General features: G+C 29.4%; 1 protein-coding gene across 3 annotated transcripts in view; it reads left to right on the forward strand.

Annotated features, from left to right (window-relative positions):
* The window catches only part of LOC146541338 (uncharacterized), a 98,327-nt gene that overhangs the window by 39,927 nt on the left and 40,364 nt on the right, over nucleotides 1-18,036 (forward strand). For all 3 annotated transcript variants that reach the window (XM_085207347.1, XM_085207339.1, XM_085207357.1), the window contains exons 3-4: nucleotides 13,044-13,102; nucleotides 17,741-17,801. In XM_085207347.1, coding sequence (XP_085063473.1) covers nucleotides 17,755-17,801 — 47 coding nt within the window. In that variant the 5' untranslated portion in view covers nucleotides 13,044-13,102; nucleotides 17,741-17,754. The remainder of the gene's footprint in view (nucleotides 1-13,043; nucleotides 13,103-17,740; nucleotides 17,802-18,036) is intronic.

Here is an 18,036-nt window from a genome sequence, read left to right on the forward strand (position 1 = left end):
ATTTTTATTATGTATCATAAATAATAAATTATACATGTAGGAAAATAACCCAAGTTCATAATAATTGTTTTTCAATGTCAAATGCAGGAACACGCAGCTCGTCACTTTCCCAGGCCCTCCCACTTCCCAGCTGCGTCCGGGAGGGATAGACGTCACTATCGCCTAGCCATGAGACTTGCACTCATCCCTCATTTCCTCTATAATTATATAATGCAAATAAAACATAATAATATGGAACATGAACTGCACAGCACATGTGATGATCTATACTAATATAATAAAGCGTAAGAGTTTGTTTGTTTGTTTGTTTGTTTGTTTGAACGCTAAGATCTCTGGATCTACTGGTACGATTTACTATGTTTTTGTTTTGTATGAAAGCTGCATTCTTCAGAAGTGCTATAGGCTATATAATATTACATTACACATATGTACTAATAAATTAAAATACTTTCTAATTTGACATGCAATTTATTCTGCCATGTTAATAACAACCGTCGTTGCTAAGCAACGGTTTGCAAAGTTTCTTTGTTGTTTTAAGAAAACGTCACCCAAAATGAATTTATATTCTGATATTCATCCTTATAAAAATAAATATATTATATAATATTTAATAAATATTCTTATAGTTCAAGCAGGCGTAGCCGCGTCCTGGTCCACTAGTGTGTTATATAGATACATATGTTTATTGAAATAACAAAGTATTATTTTGCGCAACTTAATGTATTTTGTTTGAAATTAATTTTACCTATATAAACATACGAGTATAACGCCATTAGTAACTCGATACTTTGCATAATACCTACGCACTTACAGTGAGGCAAAAATGCTGGTGAGGCAAGTAGAGACTTTGATGACTCTAAGTGACGAATCAAGGTAGCAAGAATGTGGTCAATTTTTACGTTTTCCCGATTTGTTTTGACAGAGTGTGAGAAAATAGTTTTATATCACTATGTTACTCTATTTTCACTCGAATGTCAAAGTAATATGAAAGTAAAAATAATAGTAAGCGATATTGATAATAGTCGTTAGTGTGTTAGTTCGTTGTGTTAGTAGTGTGTACTAACATTATATAAATGTTTTTGCCAATTTAGAAACATCCGTGTCAGAAGGCACCTCACTATATTTCATACAATTAAAGTAAAACTTTACCTAAAATACAGTGGAATTAAATACATTAAAGTCACAAATAATAACATAGATACTAGAACTAGAACATGATAGCTTGGGTACGAGTATTTTATATGGAACACTGTCACTGCTCGTCTGCGTCTCATGGACTATAGAAACCTGCACCCATCCATGGTGCGCTTGCAACAGTTGCATGCACTCTATTACGTCAGCATAGCATCAATACATAAATAGAAGATTTTCACATCATTCATCATTAGGAATATATGTAGTCTACGCTATGTAACGCGAATTTGTTAAGACAAGCATATGAAATGGCAGTTTCATTTGAAATCGTATATAAAATTCGAAATTATCAACTTTCTCCGGTGAAAGATCGAATCGTAATCGATTCAGAAGTCATGGTTGTTCAATTTTGTTTGTTTGCCTGTTGGTTTAAACTGCACAAACGATGACTATAACTTTAGCAGTATTTGAAGACGAGTTTTCTAATGATTATTTAGTCGACGAAAAAACTGACGGAAGTTCTTAATTTAAATTCTTTATTTTTTTATTAGGTAGGTGCTACTGGTGGGTATAGGTACCAAGGAGATGGCCCCATATCAATTTTATAACAATTGGTGTTGTGCTTTTGAAAACATAAATAGATTTTTTTATATATGTAAATATAGTATCGTATTTTTGTCTGGTTTTTACTTAAAGGTTTTATCCCGAGTACCATATAGAGCCGCAAATCTAACTGCCCCAGCTTCGGGTGGAAATCCAACCCACAAGCCAGACATTGTCACTCAGTGCCAAAATGGTCTTATTTATTATATAAATAGAGTGTTAGCTAATATTATTATAATATAGGTACATCATGACCACCCAGTTTCTCTTAAATTAGAAATAAATGGAGAACTAAGTGACTTATTACTTGAAAGCAAAAAAATACAGAATTTAGTTTTAATAACTTTAATTTAGTTTAGCTTGACACTAATATATAATTTAGTTAATTATTTGGTTCTCACTGCACGCTTTATTTTTGTAACAAAGCATAATAGCGTATAATTAGCTTTTATGGTAAACATTTACACATGAAATGACACCAGTTTCATTATGCGAATTCAATGTACAAATTAGTTCTGTCCTTGTGTGTTTAGTGGTCAGATCTAAGGTCGGAATATTGTTTAAACATGAATGAGTAATTATTAGATTTAGTTATTAATACAATTGGTAACAAAATTGATTGCAAATAATTAATATGTAAAGTACACCTGTACTATATATACTTTTCTAAACGTTATATTTATGTTCTAGGCCATCGTGGCGCAAGGGCACAAGAGTGTGACTGTAACGCGACGGTTGTAGGTTTGATCCCCACAGGAGGAAATGAAATTTCTAAATATCTTTATTTTTTCGCTCTGGCGCCGAGGCAAAAGCTCGGCGTTGAGATCCGCCACTCAACACACAATGCTTCGAAAAATTCGCAGGAAGTGGGAAACAGAGCATCTTAACGTTATGTTCCCTCTGCCTTTCCTGCTGTGTAGGATATAGCGTGAACCTAATTATAATTATTAAATAAAACATGCAATTTATGTTGAAACTAAAATAAGGTGGAAAATGTATATCGTTCTACTTCTTTTTTTTTTCATATTATTTCGATCTGTAATAAATATTCTTGGTTCGTTACTCTATTCTATCCTGAAATTTAACTTGGTGAGAGAGCTTGGCTGTATGCCAGTTGAAAGACAATCCTGGCGCTCGGTCAGGACATTTTGATACCACTCGCTTTATCTTGCAGCTATAGGAGCTTCTACTTCAATTAAATCGATTTTCTAGGAATTTCGCAAAAGCACCGCCATCGCCACTTTTGAGCAAAGTGAATTTTAAGTGCAGATTATTATCGTTTGCCGCAAGTGTTGTTTGCCATATATAGTATGTATAAACATTGTTACAAGAAAACAAACAATAGGTGGCGGTTGATTAGTATTTATTTAACGCACAGTAAATAGAAAATATTATATAATAACAATTCGGCGGAAAGTGGGAAACGGAGTGTCTCAACATTAGGTTCCCTCTGCCTATCCTGCTATGTGCGGGATACAAGGTGAAACTAATAAAGATAAATAAAAAATACAATTTTCGCTTGTATTAGAATCTCTTTAAATTTCATTTATTTTTGTGAATATAATATCATGAAAGAACAAAATAAGTAAAAGAATTTAAAAGAATATATATTTTTTCATTTCGTGTGTAACACTGAAGTAAAGTGGAATCGCTAAGCGAGTCTCCATTAGTTTTTATTGAGCGGGATGTCGCGGAGTTCAGTTTCGCCAACATAAACTCTGAAATAACATTTGAAGCCGCCCCTTGATTTATTCAGGAACTTTTATTTGTATTTTTATTTGCTTTTATTATGCAATTAGCTTTTTGAAAATTGTTACTTGTTTTTGAGCTTTGTTCAATAATTTATTTTTTAAATAGTTTTTTGCATATTGGAAGTTATTTATTTCTTGGGACAATTCTTCCTCAATGAGATAAACGTTAAGTAAATAGATTAATTTCTCATAATTTATAGACTTATAGTAATAAATTTACTGGAGAATATAGATACTCTAGTGACCTACTTAATTTCGAACATAAAGATTCTATCTTATTTCAGTTAACTTATATCTCAATAAATCCCTTTAACTACTATGTTCACCCTTCATTAAGTCTATGGAGCGAACGTATATTGTCACGTGTCTCTGACATGCTAATTTGTATCCGAGCATTCAATATAGGCTCGTCCTCGTATTTAAATACCTTAGTAAAGTGCAAATTTTAAACGGGATCGTTTGTTTATGGTAATCTCCTTTACATGTTTTCGTGAAAAACTTAACTTTATATCGGCTTCGCTAGCGCATATATTTTCCCTTTTCTGACACTGCTTTGAGCTTTTCAATTTTTTTCGTATTAATTTATGTCCTAAGTGTATATATTAAATATATTTTACTTATATATTTAGTAATTTACAATAATTACTTAAATACTGCACTTGGTTGAACTTAAAACTATATTTTTTAAGAAATTTTAATAGAAAATGGTTAATTTTTCAATTCTATCCACATTTATTTAAGTATTAACTACTTACAGATCGGAGATACGAATAACCCTAAAAGTAGAGTCGATGTAACCCTTGTCAAATATAGTCGAAGATTAGCCCTAAACACTTGCCCTTGTCAGTTCTTCAGTGTACGTTTATCTATTGATTATTTAATAGTAAAAAGGAATGTGTTCTTAACGCTATATAATTCATAATTCTTGTACGTTTTAATGATAATTTGAGTAACTAAATACCTATTTTTGTTAATATTGACGAGGGAAAATAATAATTATTTTCAATATATTATGCAGAACGAAATAGAAAGTTTTCTCAACAAAATTATAATTCCATCTTCCGAGTCCACTCGTAAGAAATATTTTTAAGCTAACTAAATTTAATATAAATAGCAAACTAAACTTTCTATACCTGCTATATAATTAAAATTAAAGTGTATACCTATCTGTAATTTTAAAACAGCCGTGTTTTTTTCAAGTATACATGTCTTCTATAGAATTAGCAAGTTAAAAGAGCTCTTACTCGTCGCCTCGCCCCAATGTTTATTAGCTTTTACGACTATTATCAAAGCTTTCTGACAGGAAAATAAATTTCAATTGACTGTACAAATAGATAGTAATTGCTATAACTCTCTGCGCATATAAAAATTTATTGTCGAAATAAATGAATTACTGCAGTTAAACGAACTGATTGTACTCGTAAGTTAAATGTTGTCAGTGTATAGAATGGCAGTAGTCAGTAGCTAACATGAAAGCTAGCTATAAATAATATATTATTATTAAAAATATGTTTTAAAATCTATACATATAATAAAATTGTTTATGGTCGTTGTCTGTACATTTATGAGAAAATCAAATTATTTGGATCACTTTTTGCCTGTTTGCCTATGCAGTTTTCACTATTGTATATTGACAAACTTCTCTTAACATTTAGTGTTTATATTATTTAAATTGATTAATAAATGAATTAAACTGTGTATTTTATTGAATTGGCCGATGCTTTCTTTTTTTATTATACGTTTATTATATTTAAAATGGTTATTAAATTACTGAAGTTATTCGGGTGCGAAATAAATAATAGAGCAATTTCAGCGTCAACTTATAAAATTATTAAATATTCAGAATTTTTCAAAATAGCCAAATTTATAAAAATGCATAAAAAAACTATCACTAACGTATATTATAATTACAGTAAATAATTCATATTGTTGTTAATTTTAAACAACAATCCAAAGTTTACAGACAAAGAGATCAGAAATACTTCCAAATGTTCAGTCCAAAAATACCACCTGGAGATTAGACCAAACCATTTGATTGAGAGCATCAGACTTGTAGGTGGCGAGATTAGTTTAATATACTAATGGGCTCTGGTGTTAGGTCACAGGCTGTATTTAGGTCACACAGGAGCCAGCCCAGTTTGCTATTGTCGAATCAATATGTTAACAATGGCCAATTCGCTTTACAAGGCACATACAAATTTTCTTGGTGGTTGTTGACTGGTAACACAATGTGTGAAATGTGAATAGTACTTGGTTTACGTAATACGTATGTGAATACTTTTATTCAGAATATTATTTTATTATATTTATAATATAAAATCGAAAGGTCACTCACTCATCACGAAATCTCCGAAACTACAAGTGCTAGGAATCTCAAATTTTGCATAGGACTTACTTATAGGACGTAGGTGCTCGCTAAGACGGGAATTTGCAATATTCGATTTCTAAGGGGTTGTTTTTAGGGTCGAAAGTTTGTATGAAATTTCGTTACTACAAATGCTAGAAGTCTCAAATTTTGCATAGACGTCACTAGGACGTAGTCATGGAGACAGAAATTAATAATAACACAGTTCACGCGGCTGAAACCGCGAGCGGGCCGCTAGTATTTATATAAATGTAATGCTAAATTAATATATCGCCTTATAAATATATATATATATACAACATAATTGGACATCGCGATGGGTGTAGATTTCCTTTATACCTTTTTACCACCGCCGAGAAATTCGCTTTCTTTTGGAGAATATTTGAATATTTAGTTACCATATCATCGAATTATATTGAGATAAATTAGTAGTTATTACTGTAATTTTTTTATTGATAATAATAACTAAACTGTAAATAGGTAGTCTTATATTTCCAAAATAAGACTTTAATTTAAAATTCACAATGTGTTTATAATGATGAAAGACCAAGAGAAATACGTAAAAGTTATTTTATTTAATGCACTAACGTAAGCTGTGGCGTATTTTTGAAGCAAACAATCGTTGTATTGTTTCTAAAGTACGATTTATTTAGAGGCCGATCTCACGGAGAAACGAACTTTCGTTTATATTCTGAAATAAAGTGATCTGTATCGGTCACCTATTGTTTTGCAAATAATAGTATTACATTTTTTTTATTTTTCGCTTGAAATCATCCTAATTAATAAATTTTATTATTAAAATGAAATACTATGATTTGTTAAGTTTATTTGTATCGTTAGTTAATTTAAGTTTTATTTATAACTAGGAGCTGCACGCGACTTTAATAATAATAGCTAACTATTAAATAAACACCGAACAAAAGCTAAAAAAAAATATTTAGTAAAATCCCAATTTGGCAACAACTCCAAAAATAACGGAATTAAGGATTTTTTAAAATTATATAGGAAATATAAAAATAAAATGTTTTTAAAATATTTTAAGATCTTTTCGTATCATATTTCGTATTAGAAACTTGCTTTTGATTCGTTCGAAGAGCATCTTTTAATTAGTTAGATCATATGCAACTAGTGTAATGGGATCCATTCTTGTCAGTTCCACTTCCTTGAGTAGCAATTCCATCTTGAGACACTTCATTTATTATTCACAATGAGCTCGTTCTGTATTATTCGCTTCGGCGATACTCACTTTATCTTATTCATCTACTTTTGTTTTGTCCAAAATATTTGGGACAAAAGTATTAAATGTGTGTCGTATATAATGTATGTATTTATAATTTTAATATAATATTTTATAACGAAAAATGTCTAATAAAAGACTTCGCTTGATCTGAGGAGTTAAATGTGAGTAGGTTGTGTTTTCTAGTGCCTACTCCATGTTGCAGGTTTGCAGTATACGCGTAAAAACATGATATTTAGATAACTTTAAACATTCCTCGTAGAAAGTTCTAAATTTTAGTTATTTTATAATTTTTGTCTTTTATATTTTACATTCTTTTATTTGTTGTCTCTAGCTAGCATTTTATTATTTTAATTTATATAATTGTATGCCTATTATTGTATTTAACATGTGTTCTGGCTATCAATCAAAATATTGATTAATCTTGAAAGTAAATGTATTTGAGCCTTATATTTTTTTATTGTATTTTCAGTACTTAACCATGAAAAATAAAATATTTCGTGAGAAGATTGCATTTAAATAAAAAGAAAATACTATACATCACCAATGCAATGTTAATAAAAAAAAAAAGAAATAAAATTTAATGAGCCATCACAAGAAAATCTATGATAATCAGTAAATTGTTACCTCTCAGCTACGAGTACATTAACAGTCGAGAAAGTAAAACTGGTCTTAATAAGCCCCATTTCGAAGTTATAGCACTATTTATTTGTAGCGTCACTTAATGCACTGTTAACGTTCCCGGAATCTTATCCATCAACCGTCGTTATTGATGGGGCCATTTCAAATATATCCTGTGAACATTTATTTTAATAAGATGTTCTTTTATTTCCTGTAAAAGATATGCCAAACATACGAAATTCACATCATTGAAGCGTTATATGATAAATAATTTATCAGAATACCCTCTTATGTATTTGTTTTTTTTTTTATTTTTATACATCCAACCCCGTAGAAATTCCTGTTATTTTTTGCTATGCAAGACGCACACGTCGAAATAAGATCATGGCGATATTCGTCATTTAATTTCATAATTATTTACTGTTCTGAAAGACATCACATGATTGTCATGAGCTCAAATTTTAAAAAAGCAGCATTAAACTTTACGCGGCAAATAGTAGGTAGGTACAACAGAAACAAAGGAATATTCCAGATTTTACTGCGAATTGGGTACGTGTAAAATTTGAACTACCGGGACCCCATATTGCCCTAGCTACCCCATATGCCAACACTCGTCTTTGATATAAGCCTTTTGATGTCTGCTACGTACAATGCCACATTCATATTCGAACTTAAATAACCTTCTTTGACTACTAAATTGGACATTTGGCACTTTTTTAATTAGCAGTACTTTATTGTAAATACTATCAAACTCTAACAATTTCAAGCTCATATTATAGCAATAAACATTGATTAAGTATTTTCTTTACATGTTTCAATAATGAATGGATATTTAAATATAAATAAAATACAATATTTTTTATTTGCTTTCAGCACAAAAACTGTACGTGCCATTCTGTTTTTCATACACGAATTTTATATAAGCGTAGAGGAGGCGGCCTCTGTCTGTATGTATGCACAATGAAAAGTGTGATCGAGCCATAAAAAGTTTTACTAGCTCATTCAACGCGCCGCCTCTATCATAAACTAGATTTACGGCGATGGAACAGAAACATGATTAATGATTCTCAAAAGATATACAACACACGGGACAAAACAAATCTAAATTAAGCTTTGATTTGAAATTAAAATTACTATAAAATTAAAATAAGAAATTCTGTTACTAAAACAAGAAAATGACTGAAATAGTAATAAAAATAAATATTAAAATAATCATAATTTCAACAAAATATTTAAGCATATTACCAATATTTTTTCTTTGTTACGTCTAATAGGCCGATTTTTGAAAGGTTAAATAGGGGAGTAGGGTTGATATCGATTAATTCCCATTGGACGAGTGCATGTGGCGTGGAGGCAGTTATAAAACTGCTTTGTTTAAAGAATTGTAGATCATTTTATGAATAACTACGGAAAAATTTTTTTTAGTTTTAGATATTAATGTATATATTTTTTTTACATTCTTAATTTAATTTATGTTTTTAATTTAACTAAGTAATCATTTATTGAAAAATATTTTCCCCTTTTATTTATTATTTCAACAACTTAAAAATATTCAACTAAATTTTGTACTATTTTTAAAACACGTGAAACGCACGTAATCCCTCCCTTACTTTTGTATATATATATAACATGAGTGTATACTCAAAAATAAAACTGTTAATTTATTTTCAAATTTCCCTTAAAGTTAAATATTTTTAAACGAATATTGAACGAACAAACCCCTTTTTATTCTAGTGTTAATGGCCACGAGTCAACAAATTGATTGCGGTGACGCTGGCGGTGCAAATAAGTAGCTCAGGCTCGCTTGCTTCTAAATATTGCGCTCGAATATTATTTACGCTGCACTGAAAACGATGGGAACTTTACTCAATTACTGCCCCCATTAACTATGGTTAGCTAAAGACTGCTTTTTATACTTTTGCTTGACTTCTTGTACTACGGCATAATTTATTTCATTAATTTATAATTAAAGTGACTGTTAAATATTTCTATATGTCTAGACGTTGCTTATATTTTCAATTTCTTATCTTCTTTTAATCTAAATGGTAATTTAAAAATAAATATATACTATTAATTGCAATATATATTTGCATATACTTATTACATTTTTTTTATATTTAGTACATTTAAAAGCGCTCATAGCAATCGCTTCCGTTTCTCCTTTCTTTATTGAGAAAAGGCGAGTGGTGGCCTGCAGCGAGGTGGTGGCTACATAGTGGAGTTCTGCACACAGTGCATATATTGTCCCGATTTCTACTTTTATTTTATTTTAGAGTCTCGAGTACGTTTAACAGACAAAGGGTCTAAACTAGTTAACACACATGGACGGGTTTTAATAGCTACTCTTTTGTTGATCGCTAACTGGGGCACCGGGTGTTAGGATATATAGGACGCTGCATACTTTTACTTTGCTTGAGCAGCTTTCATTTTAAGTAATGAAAATGTCCTACATTAATGTTAATTCATAATTTATATTAAGTTGAAATTATTTTCTGTTACATTTGCTTATTATATTTAATTTACATACTATTTACTATTTATTATTTAATAGCGGATATATATATATGTGTATATATAATTTTTCAATAAAATAATTAAGCACTGATTAATCTAATATAAATCATAATCGCATTTTGAGTATATTACATATATTCTAAAGATGTAGTTATATTTTTTTTATTAGATTCCAAAAAAAAAAAACAAATATAAATTGACATGAAATAAATGAATTTTTGACAAAATTAAGACGGTGAGATTTACATATTTACACAGTTGAAGTATATAACAAAAATTAATGTTCTTCATGTCACGCCAGTAAAAGTTGCATCTCCATAACGGCAGAACTAGCAATGTCATAACGGTGTATTAAGCTTAGTCGACTGCACAATATGGCAATAAGCTTTCGCGGAGTAATAGTATAGTATTTATTGAACTATTATTTCTGTTCGGATGCTTCGTTGTAACTTTAATAAAGTAGTTCTATAGAAGTGGGTCGCGTACCGGGAACGGTTTGTTTGCAACTGTTATATTGTATTAGCTGGATTCCTTTTCTTCCTTTATATGTATTGATTCATTATTTTATATTATTATTGGTCTAAATCTGTTTGTAAACATGTAAACACGACGTATTTTACTTGAATTTTGTAATGCAATGTATAACATAAAATAGAAATAAGTCTTAAAATTGAGCCCCAGAATTAAATAGGCTTACCAAAAATATAAGTAGCGATCGTTTCTATTAGAACATTTTATTAATAACCTAAAGATTCAACGATTGAACACTATTTATTGTTGCAGCACAGTTGTAATGTATACCTTTGAGAAATGATTTACTATAACCAACATTTGAATGGCTGAAAACTTCTGTTGGTTACATTTAATAGCCTGTAAAATATTTTATAGTATACCAACAGGTGTGACATCCCCAACTCTATCATAAATAATTATTACTTTTAATTCTCTTATTAATATTTTGATATTTCTCTTGTTTTACTTTTGAACATTCATTTACATGAAATAACATGGGCACCAGTAACCGACAAGTACTAATAATCGACACTTTTTTAACGTCCAAAAATAAGGATTTAAATTTAATAATTTTTACATTGTAAATACTAAAATCAAAAATACAAATGTGAAATTCAGACTATAAATTCTTGGGTAGTAAGTATAAAGTGATATGATTTACTGAATATTGGAGCCTGGTCTTTGTTACTCCTCAAGTATTTTAGTGCGGTCATGAGCGTGAAGGCCACAAGCAATGTGGTCGTAAAGCATTGTTTATGTCAGTCTGTTTCAGACACTCTTACTTTAGTGTCAATTTTACAGCCCAATACGAGTTATTCTTTACAAGAATTTAATTTTACTTTATGTTTTTACACACGCGCCAAGAGATATAAAAGAAAATTTTAAGTTGTAGAATTCAGAATCCAGACTCTTTAGTTGTAAAATCCCGACCTATATTGAATTAGTAACTCTTGTTCGCAAAAGAACTCTTATTTTGTTCATAGCCATAGTGTTAAAATATAAGATTAAGACTAGATTAAGATTATATTTAATATTTAGGAATATTAAAAATATATGCGTAGTCCATGAGCATTAATTTTATAGAAAACAATTTGCATAACCATTTAAATAGTATAATTGAGATGCATATGTTTGATTGTGAATCTTGCATGTAGGTCATCGGGACACGGTCACTGCGGGCAGCGGCCGTCCTCGATATCGGCAAATTGATCCTCTTTGTTAACAATGCGTTCACCACATGTGCTGTTGTCAAAAGTGAGAATTGATAAGCCGTAGATCTCTTACGAATGCTGCTTTTAATAAGAAACTTTACATTTCTATTTTTATTTCTTATATTGAGGAGGAATATTTAATTTTAAAATATTATGTTATCGATATTATTAAATAATATAATATACATTGTTAACTTTATATAATAATAAGGAAAGAAAAACTTAAGTAAAAATCTTAAGTTCCGTGTTACATTATAATAGCTTTCTACCATTATTATACCATTGTCTTTAATATTCCTTTTTAAATGTCTGAAAAGTAACACGTTACTTTTGATAGGTAAGTAAATACAAAATGGGGTAAATATAAGCAATATTATGCATAGGATATCCGGAATTCCAATTACTATTCTGCCCTTAATGCTGGATAATCCTTGAAATTGATCCAAGTTATTGGTAATTCCTCTAGTTTATATTTCTAAGACGATTTTCCGTGACCTACATAGCTATTTATAGGGCTTCTTAAATTATATACATACATATTATATTATGTATATATACCAATATTACTTAATGGTATAGAAATAAACTGTTAATCATTTGTTTAAATGGTTTCATGCATAAAATATCTATTGCAATAATAATAAAAAAATTGTGCAAGTATGAATAACCTAAATAATAGTCATCTTATACAATTATAACTTTGTGTAAAAATATCATTCATATTAACCTCAATACCTACTTTTAAAATTTCCTTATTATTATTAAGTATAATTATATTAATATTGTGAATATTTTTTCGCTTATATAACAAATATATATATTTTTGCTTTTTAAGTCTTTTTGAATTTTTTTCTATTTTGCCGTACTTTCACAACGGTGAATAAGATTAAAGAAGAATGAATGTTGATGTTTTTTTTAATTACATTCATTATGTTCATGGGAATATTTTATATTTTTAAATTGAAATAAAAAAACTGTTTAAAATTACAGAATATTGTATTAACAAGGACGGCTGATTGGAGAAACTTATAATGATAGAATTTTTAATGATTGAAATTATTCTTTTATGTTAATTATTTATTATTTTGTTTCAGATATTGGGAATGTTCCAATCTATAAATTTGACCTTCCTTCCACCGGAACAGACGTCCAGGTGATTATTTTATTTTTAAATTAATCTAATATTTATCAATTAATCGTATGTATTTAATAATATGAGAGTGGAACAGCTTCTACTTGACGCAATGATTTCGACAATGAATTATTTTAATTTTTCTCTTTGAAGGAAGGAAGCTTCCTCTTGCAAGGAGGCGCGGCGTTAAGTTCCGCCACTCAACTCAAAATGTCTCGCATTTGGACGAAAGTGAAAATCGGAGTGTATTGATACTACGTTTTCTATGATTAGCCTGTTATGCGAGATTAAACTATTATTAAGTAGTCGTAATGAAAAAAATTTGAATCACTTCATATATTTCAAAAAATATAAATATTTACCTTTATCTATATAAATACCCTTATCTATTTACTAACCGAAAAATATAATTAAGTGTTCTGACATTATTCTATATTAAGAAAAATAAAGTAAAAAGTCTTTTTTTTTCAAAGTAGTGCAATTTCTTAATGACGTGTAAAATGAGATTAGAATATAAAATGAGAAGGGCGCTTTGTGATTTCAGTCCCTTTTGTAGTCTCTTTACCAAGTCACCCTTCTATGGAAATTCCAATATCAACAAATGAAACACCAAACTGTGTGATAAAATATATTTACTTTTTTATGCACCTTCTTCTTCTGTAGAAATAAAGATTATGGACGTCAAGACAACACTTTATGTTGATAGCTCAATATTGTTCGTTGTAGCTACTTTATTTCATTTTAATAATAAATAGAGCTTTTTAATAACTATCCTTACTGTACCTTTGATGAAATAAATAATATATGCTTAGTTGAAGAATTATATTTTATTAAAACAGCCATATTGCTACTAAACATTTTATATATTTTACATATTAGTTACAGATATTTTACTTTTAATAATTCAGACAGAACTATCAGCTTTGGGACTTCGTGATACAGTGTTGCAAACTTGACCCCTAAAAATACTTCATTTTATGGCAAATGCAAATCTAGAAAAATCTATGGATACTTGAATTTTTTTGTTAATTATCTATGGATACTTGAAATTGAGCAACATCTTTTTGTTAAAATGGAAAATTAATTTAAACATATTAAAATGGATAAAGTTTTCTTATTTTGAGAATATCAACATGTTTGATGTTTTCCAACAAAAAAATATCTAATTTCTGCATTCACTTAGCTAAATGTAAGTAATGATCCCATAAGTGATCTATAGTTTATATAATACTTTAGGTACTACGCAATCGTTAATTGTATCGAAAATTAATTTCAACAGATATTTACAAGATTTTACATTATATTACACTTGTTCTGCTTACATATTTCAACCTCATAAAAAATATCTATCTTCTTTTAAATTGGATTATATATCAATAGACAAAAACGGCCTAAGATATCCAAATTAAAGCACGGAAGCAACAGATCTGTTTCCTTATAAACTCCATTAACGGATACATAAATCAACAGTTAATACAATTATTATATGAGACACGTGTTATCTAGGATAATAGCGAAATTGCGTGTCCCGTCAAATAATCGCGAACGTTTCACACGATTACACATTAAGCTATAAGCGTATCAAATCTACTTAAATGCTAAATCTGCTTTATGTATGTATATATTAACGTAATGGCAGTGCTAAATACGAAGTAATTTGTTTGTAATCATGGTAATACTATAAATAGTCTATTAATTTGTGGTTCTAACGTTAGATTATAGAGTTATAGTGAAGATGACTAGGATATCTGTTTACATTTCACTATTGATTAAATTTTAATCTTTGAGAACAAACTATGTAGGACCGAGACGCTAGGGAAAAAGTGACTAAACAAATGTTTCAGGTATAGAACATGGTTCAAATTTTTTTTTTTTTCTTTAGTTTGTTTTCTATTGAAACATTTGGCACTCTAGTTTACGCGATTCTTAAATAATTATTAATAGCATGAAAAACAGTTGTGTCTTTATGGTTTTTCCTGATGCCTTGTCCAAAAATGGCTTTACTAAAAAATTGTAATCGAGTTTACCCATTTACCTACGTCCTATAAGTGACGTCCATGCAAAATTTGAGACTCCTAGCATTTGCAGTAACCCCAAAAACAACCCCTTAGAAGTCGAATATTGCAAATTCCCGTCTTAGCGAGCACCTACATCGTATAAATAACTCCTATGAAAAATTTGAGATTCCTAGCACATGTAGTTTCTGAGATTTCATGACGAGTGAGTGACCTTTCGATTTTATATATATAGATATGGGTAGTTAAACAATATGACACACTGACAAGTATTGACAAGTATACAAAATACTGTCTATACAATTATATGTACTTTATATAAACTCTAACAGTAGTTAAGACTTATTTATTTTTTTACGTATTTAAATTGGGCAAGTTATCAAAGAAAGACTACCGGAGCCACTGAATGCGGGTAAATTTTTCACCCGTGAACAGTTTTGACTAACTTACCATACTTCATTTGAAGGCACTTGGCATTCCACTTTCTTTAATAGAGCTTTTAAAGTTACAAATTGAGTAGGTGATAGAGAATGTTAATTAGGAAAGGAGAAAATATTTATGCTTGGCTTTACCAAAAACCCTTAAATCGTATGTTGTGAACAACAAAAACATATTTTTTAAAATTGAAACAATTCCATCAAGTTTTAAATATTTTTTAAATTTTAATATAAAAAAGAAGCTACGATTACTAATGAAATAGTTGTGTAATTTAATAAACTGCAACAGTAACAATACTGCAATATTGCAATTGTTTCCAAATAGTTAGTAATTGTGTTAGTGAATATAACAATGAGTGTTTAGTGCAATTCAGTTACCTAGTTTAAATAATTAATAATTACCATACATTACATGAATAATTACCAAAATAATTTCAATTTCAACCTGGCAACATATTTTATTTACTTAATTGTCTTTAAAATAGGAACACACACACGCACATTTAAAATAAGAACACTGCAATGTTTCTGGAACATTTAACTGAGCATAATACCAAAACAATTGACATAATATGTATAATTTTATCAACAAGGTATATGTTTATTTATTAGTATATTATAGTTAAAAATAATAACCTATTTAAAAACAACAGCCATATTTCAAAAATAATCACCTATTTAAAATAAAAAAAAACAGCTTAATTTAATAACACAATTGCTCCAAAGTCCTTGATTGAGGTTGAAAACTTGTCTAAAACAAACAAACAACGCTTCATTAATTATCCGTCCACTCTCCGTCAGCTCGGAGTATACCTTCACTTGAAGATGTCGTGTAAATAGATGCATCGTTTCGACACTGAAATATTCTCTCGTGGCAATCCGTCAAGCTCTCAGAATTGATTGCTGATTAAACTGCGAAATTACCGCTTTTATCTACAAGAGAAATGGTTCACAGTGAATAGACGAGACAACGTAGGTAACTTAATTTATGCTTTATAAATTATTAAATTTATTATTTTATTTATATTTTCTGTTTGTTATATTAATTTTGTTCTAAGTATTTCTTTAGAATATCTCAATAACTAGTATGTCAAGTCAAGAGAAAAGAGACAATCCATTTTATAAATTATTTTAGAATCCTTATCTTATGCATTCATATTTTAGTGAAAAATAATAATCTATTTTATAATAATGTTTATTGAGGTCATTTGTTGCTTAACGTAGAATAAATCTCAGTGCTGCTGCAGCTGCAGTCAAGTAAAAATATATTTTATCATTCGTAAATAGACTGCATTCATTAGTATGAAAATAATATTTAACGTTATTTTTATTTCAACTCAATCGTAATGAATACCCACCATTGTTTGAATCTTTTCAGTTATAAAGAATAAATTATTAATAAAACAAATTTTATTTATATTGTAAGCCCTCATTTTCTGTATTTATTCCAAATGATTTATTTTTATTTCCCTGCTCTCGTGAGACAAATTACGGCGTTGAGTTCCGCCCCTTTTTCAATTCCTCGAATTCAGACGCAAGTGACGTCGGCCAGGCCACGTATTAAAAGTATATTTTAAGTACATACCTGCATAAAATAATTGTTTAATTAAATATTTATCTTATAAATATCTCGTTCATTTACTTAAAATCTGGGGACCCCTGAACTCCCTGAATGTCGTGTTTGCCCCAATTTCGTGTTCCAATAGCCAAAAATAAAACAACAATTATATTTTATTAATAAAGTTATTGGCATCGATTGAGTTAAATTTTCAACTTTCAATTAATTAGTAATTTACGATGTAAAACAATATATATTCACAAATGTACTAAACTTCACTTACTAATATTATGAATGTGAAAGTGTGTTAGTATAGATTTTTGTTCCACTTTCAAAGAAAAACTACCGAACAGATTTCAGGCACATTTTATTTCATTCATAAAATGAAATAATTACCTAATAATATTAAAATTTGACATCCATTGTGTAAGTAACTTAATTTATTTTCTCACGAGCAAAACCACAGTATAAAATATAGTAACCAACATTATTAGGTAAAAGAAATTAGGTCGAATTTACGGTCGATTTAATTTCATATATCGCCTGTCTAATATAGATAGGGGCGATCGCGTTTGTATTTAGTGGAGGCAAAGATGTGGAAAAAGACCCAGAACATCTTAACGTTAATGGATGGTTTGTTTTTTTGCAGAGCGTGGGCGTGAGATGGCACGCGCGGGTATGCTGCAAAGGGGAGGAAAAAATGGCGCTGAGTAAGTATCTTATGCATTGCACACATTTCGTTTACTGTCACCAACTTATATAACGTCTTATTAAACGTTATAATAATTAAAATCTAAAAAGAATACAAAACAGTATTATACGTATCCATTTCGCGGAGAGAATATAATTTTATATGTATAAATTATACATTTAGTTAATAAGTTACGTTCCATTCATTGCGTCGAGAAAATGGAAATAAATCCGCTTTCATCACAAGGTACTCGA

This window comes from Heliconius melpomene, chromosome 1 (genome assembly GCF_056956725.1).
Source record: "Heliconius melpomene rosina isolate 202511_hmr_F chromosome 1, ASM5695672v1, whole genome shotgun sequence".
Classification (NCBI taxonomy): domain Eukaryota; kingdom Metazoa; phylum Arthropoda; class Insecta; order Lepidoptera; family Nymphalidae; genus Heliconius; species Heliconius melpomene.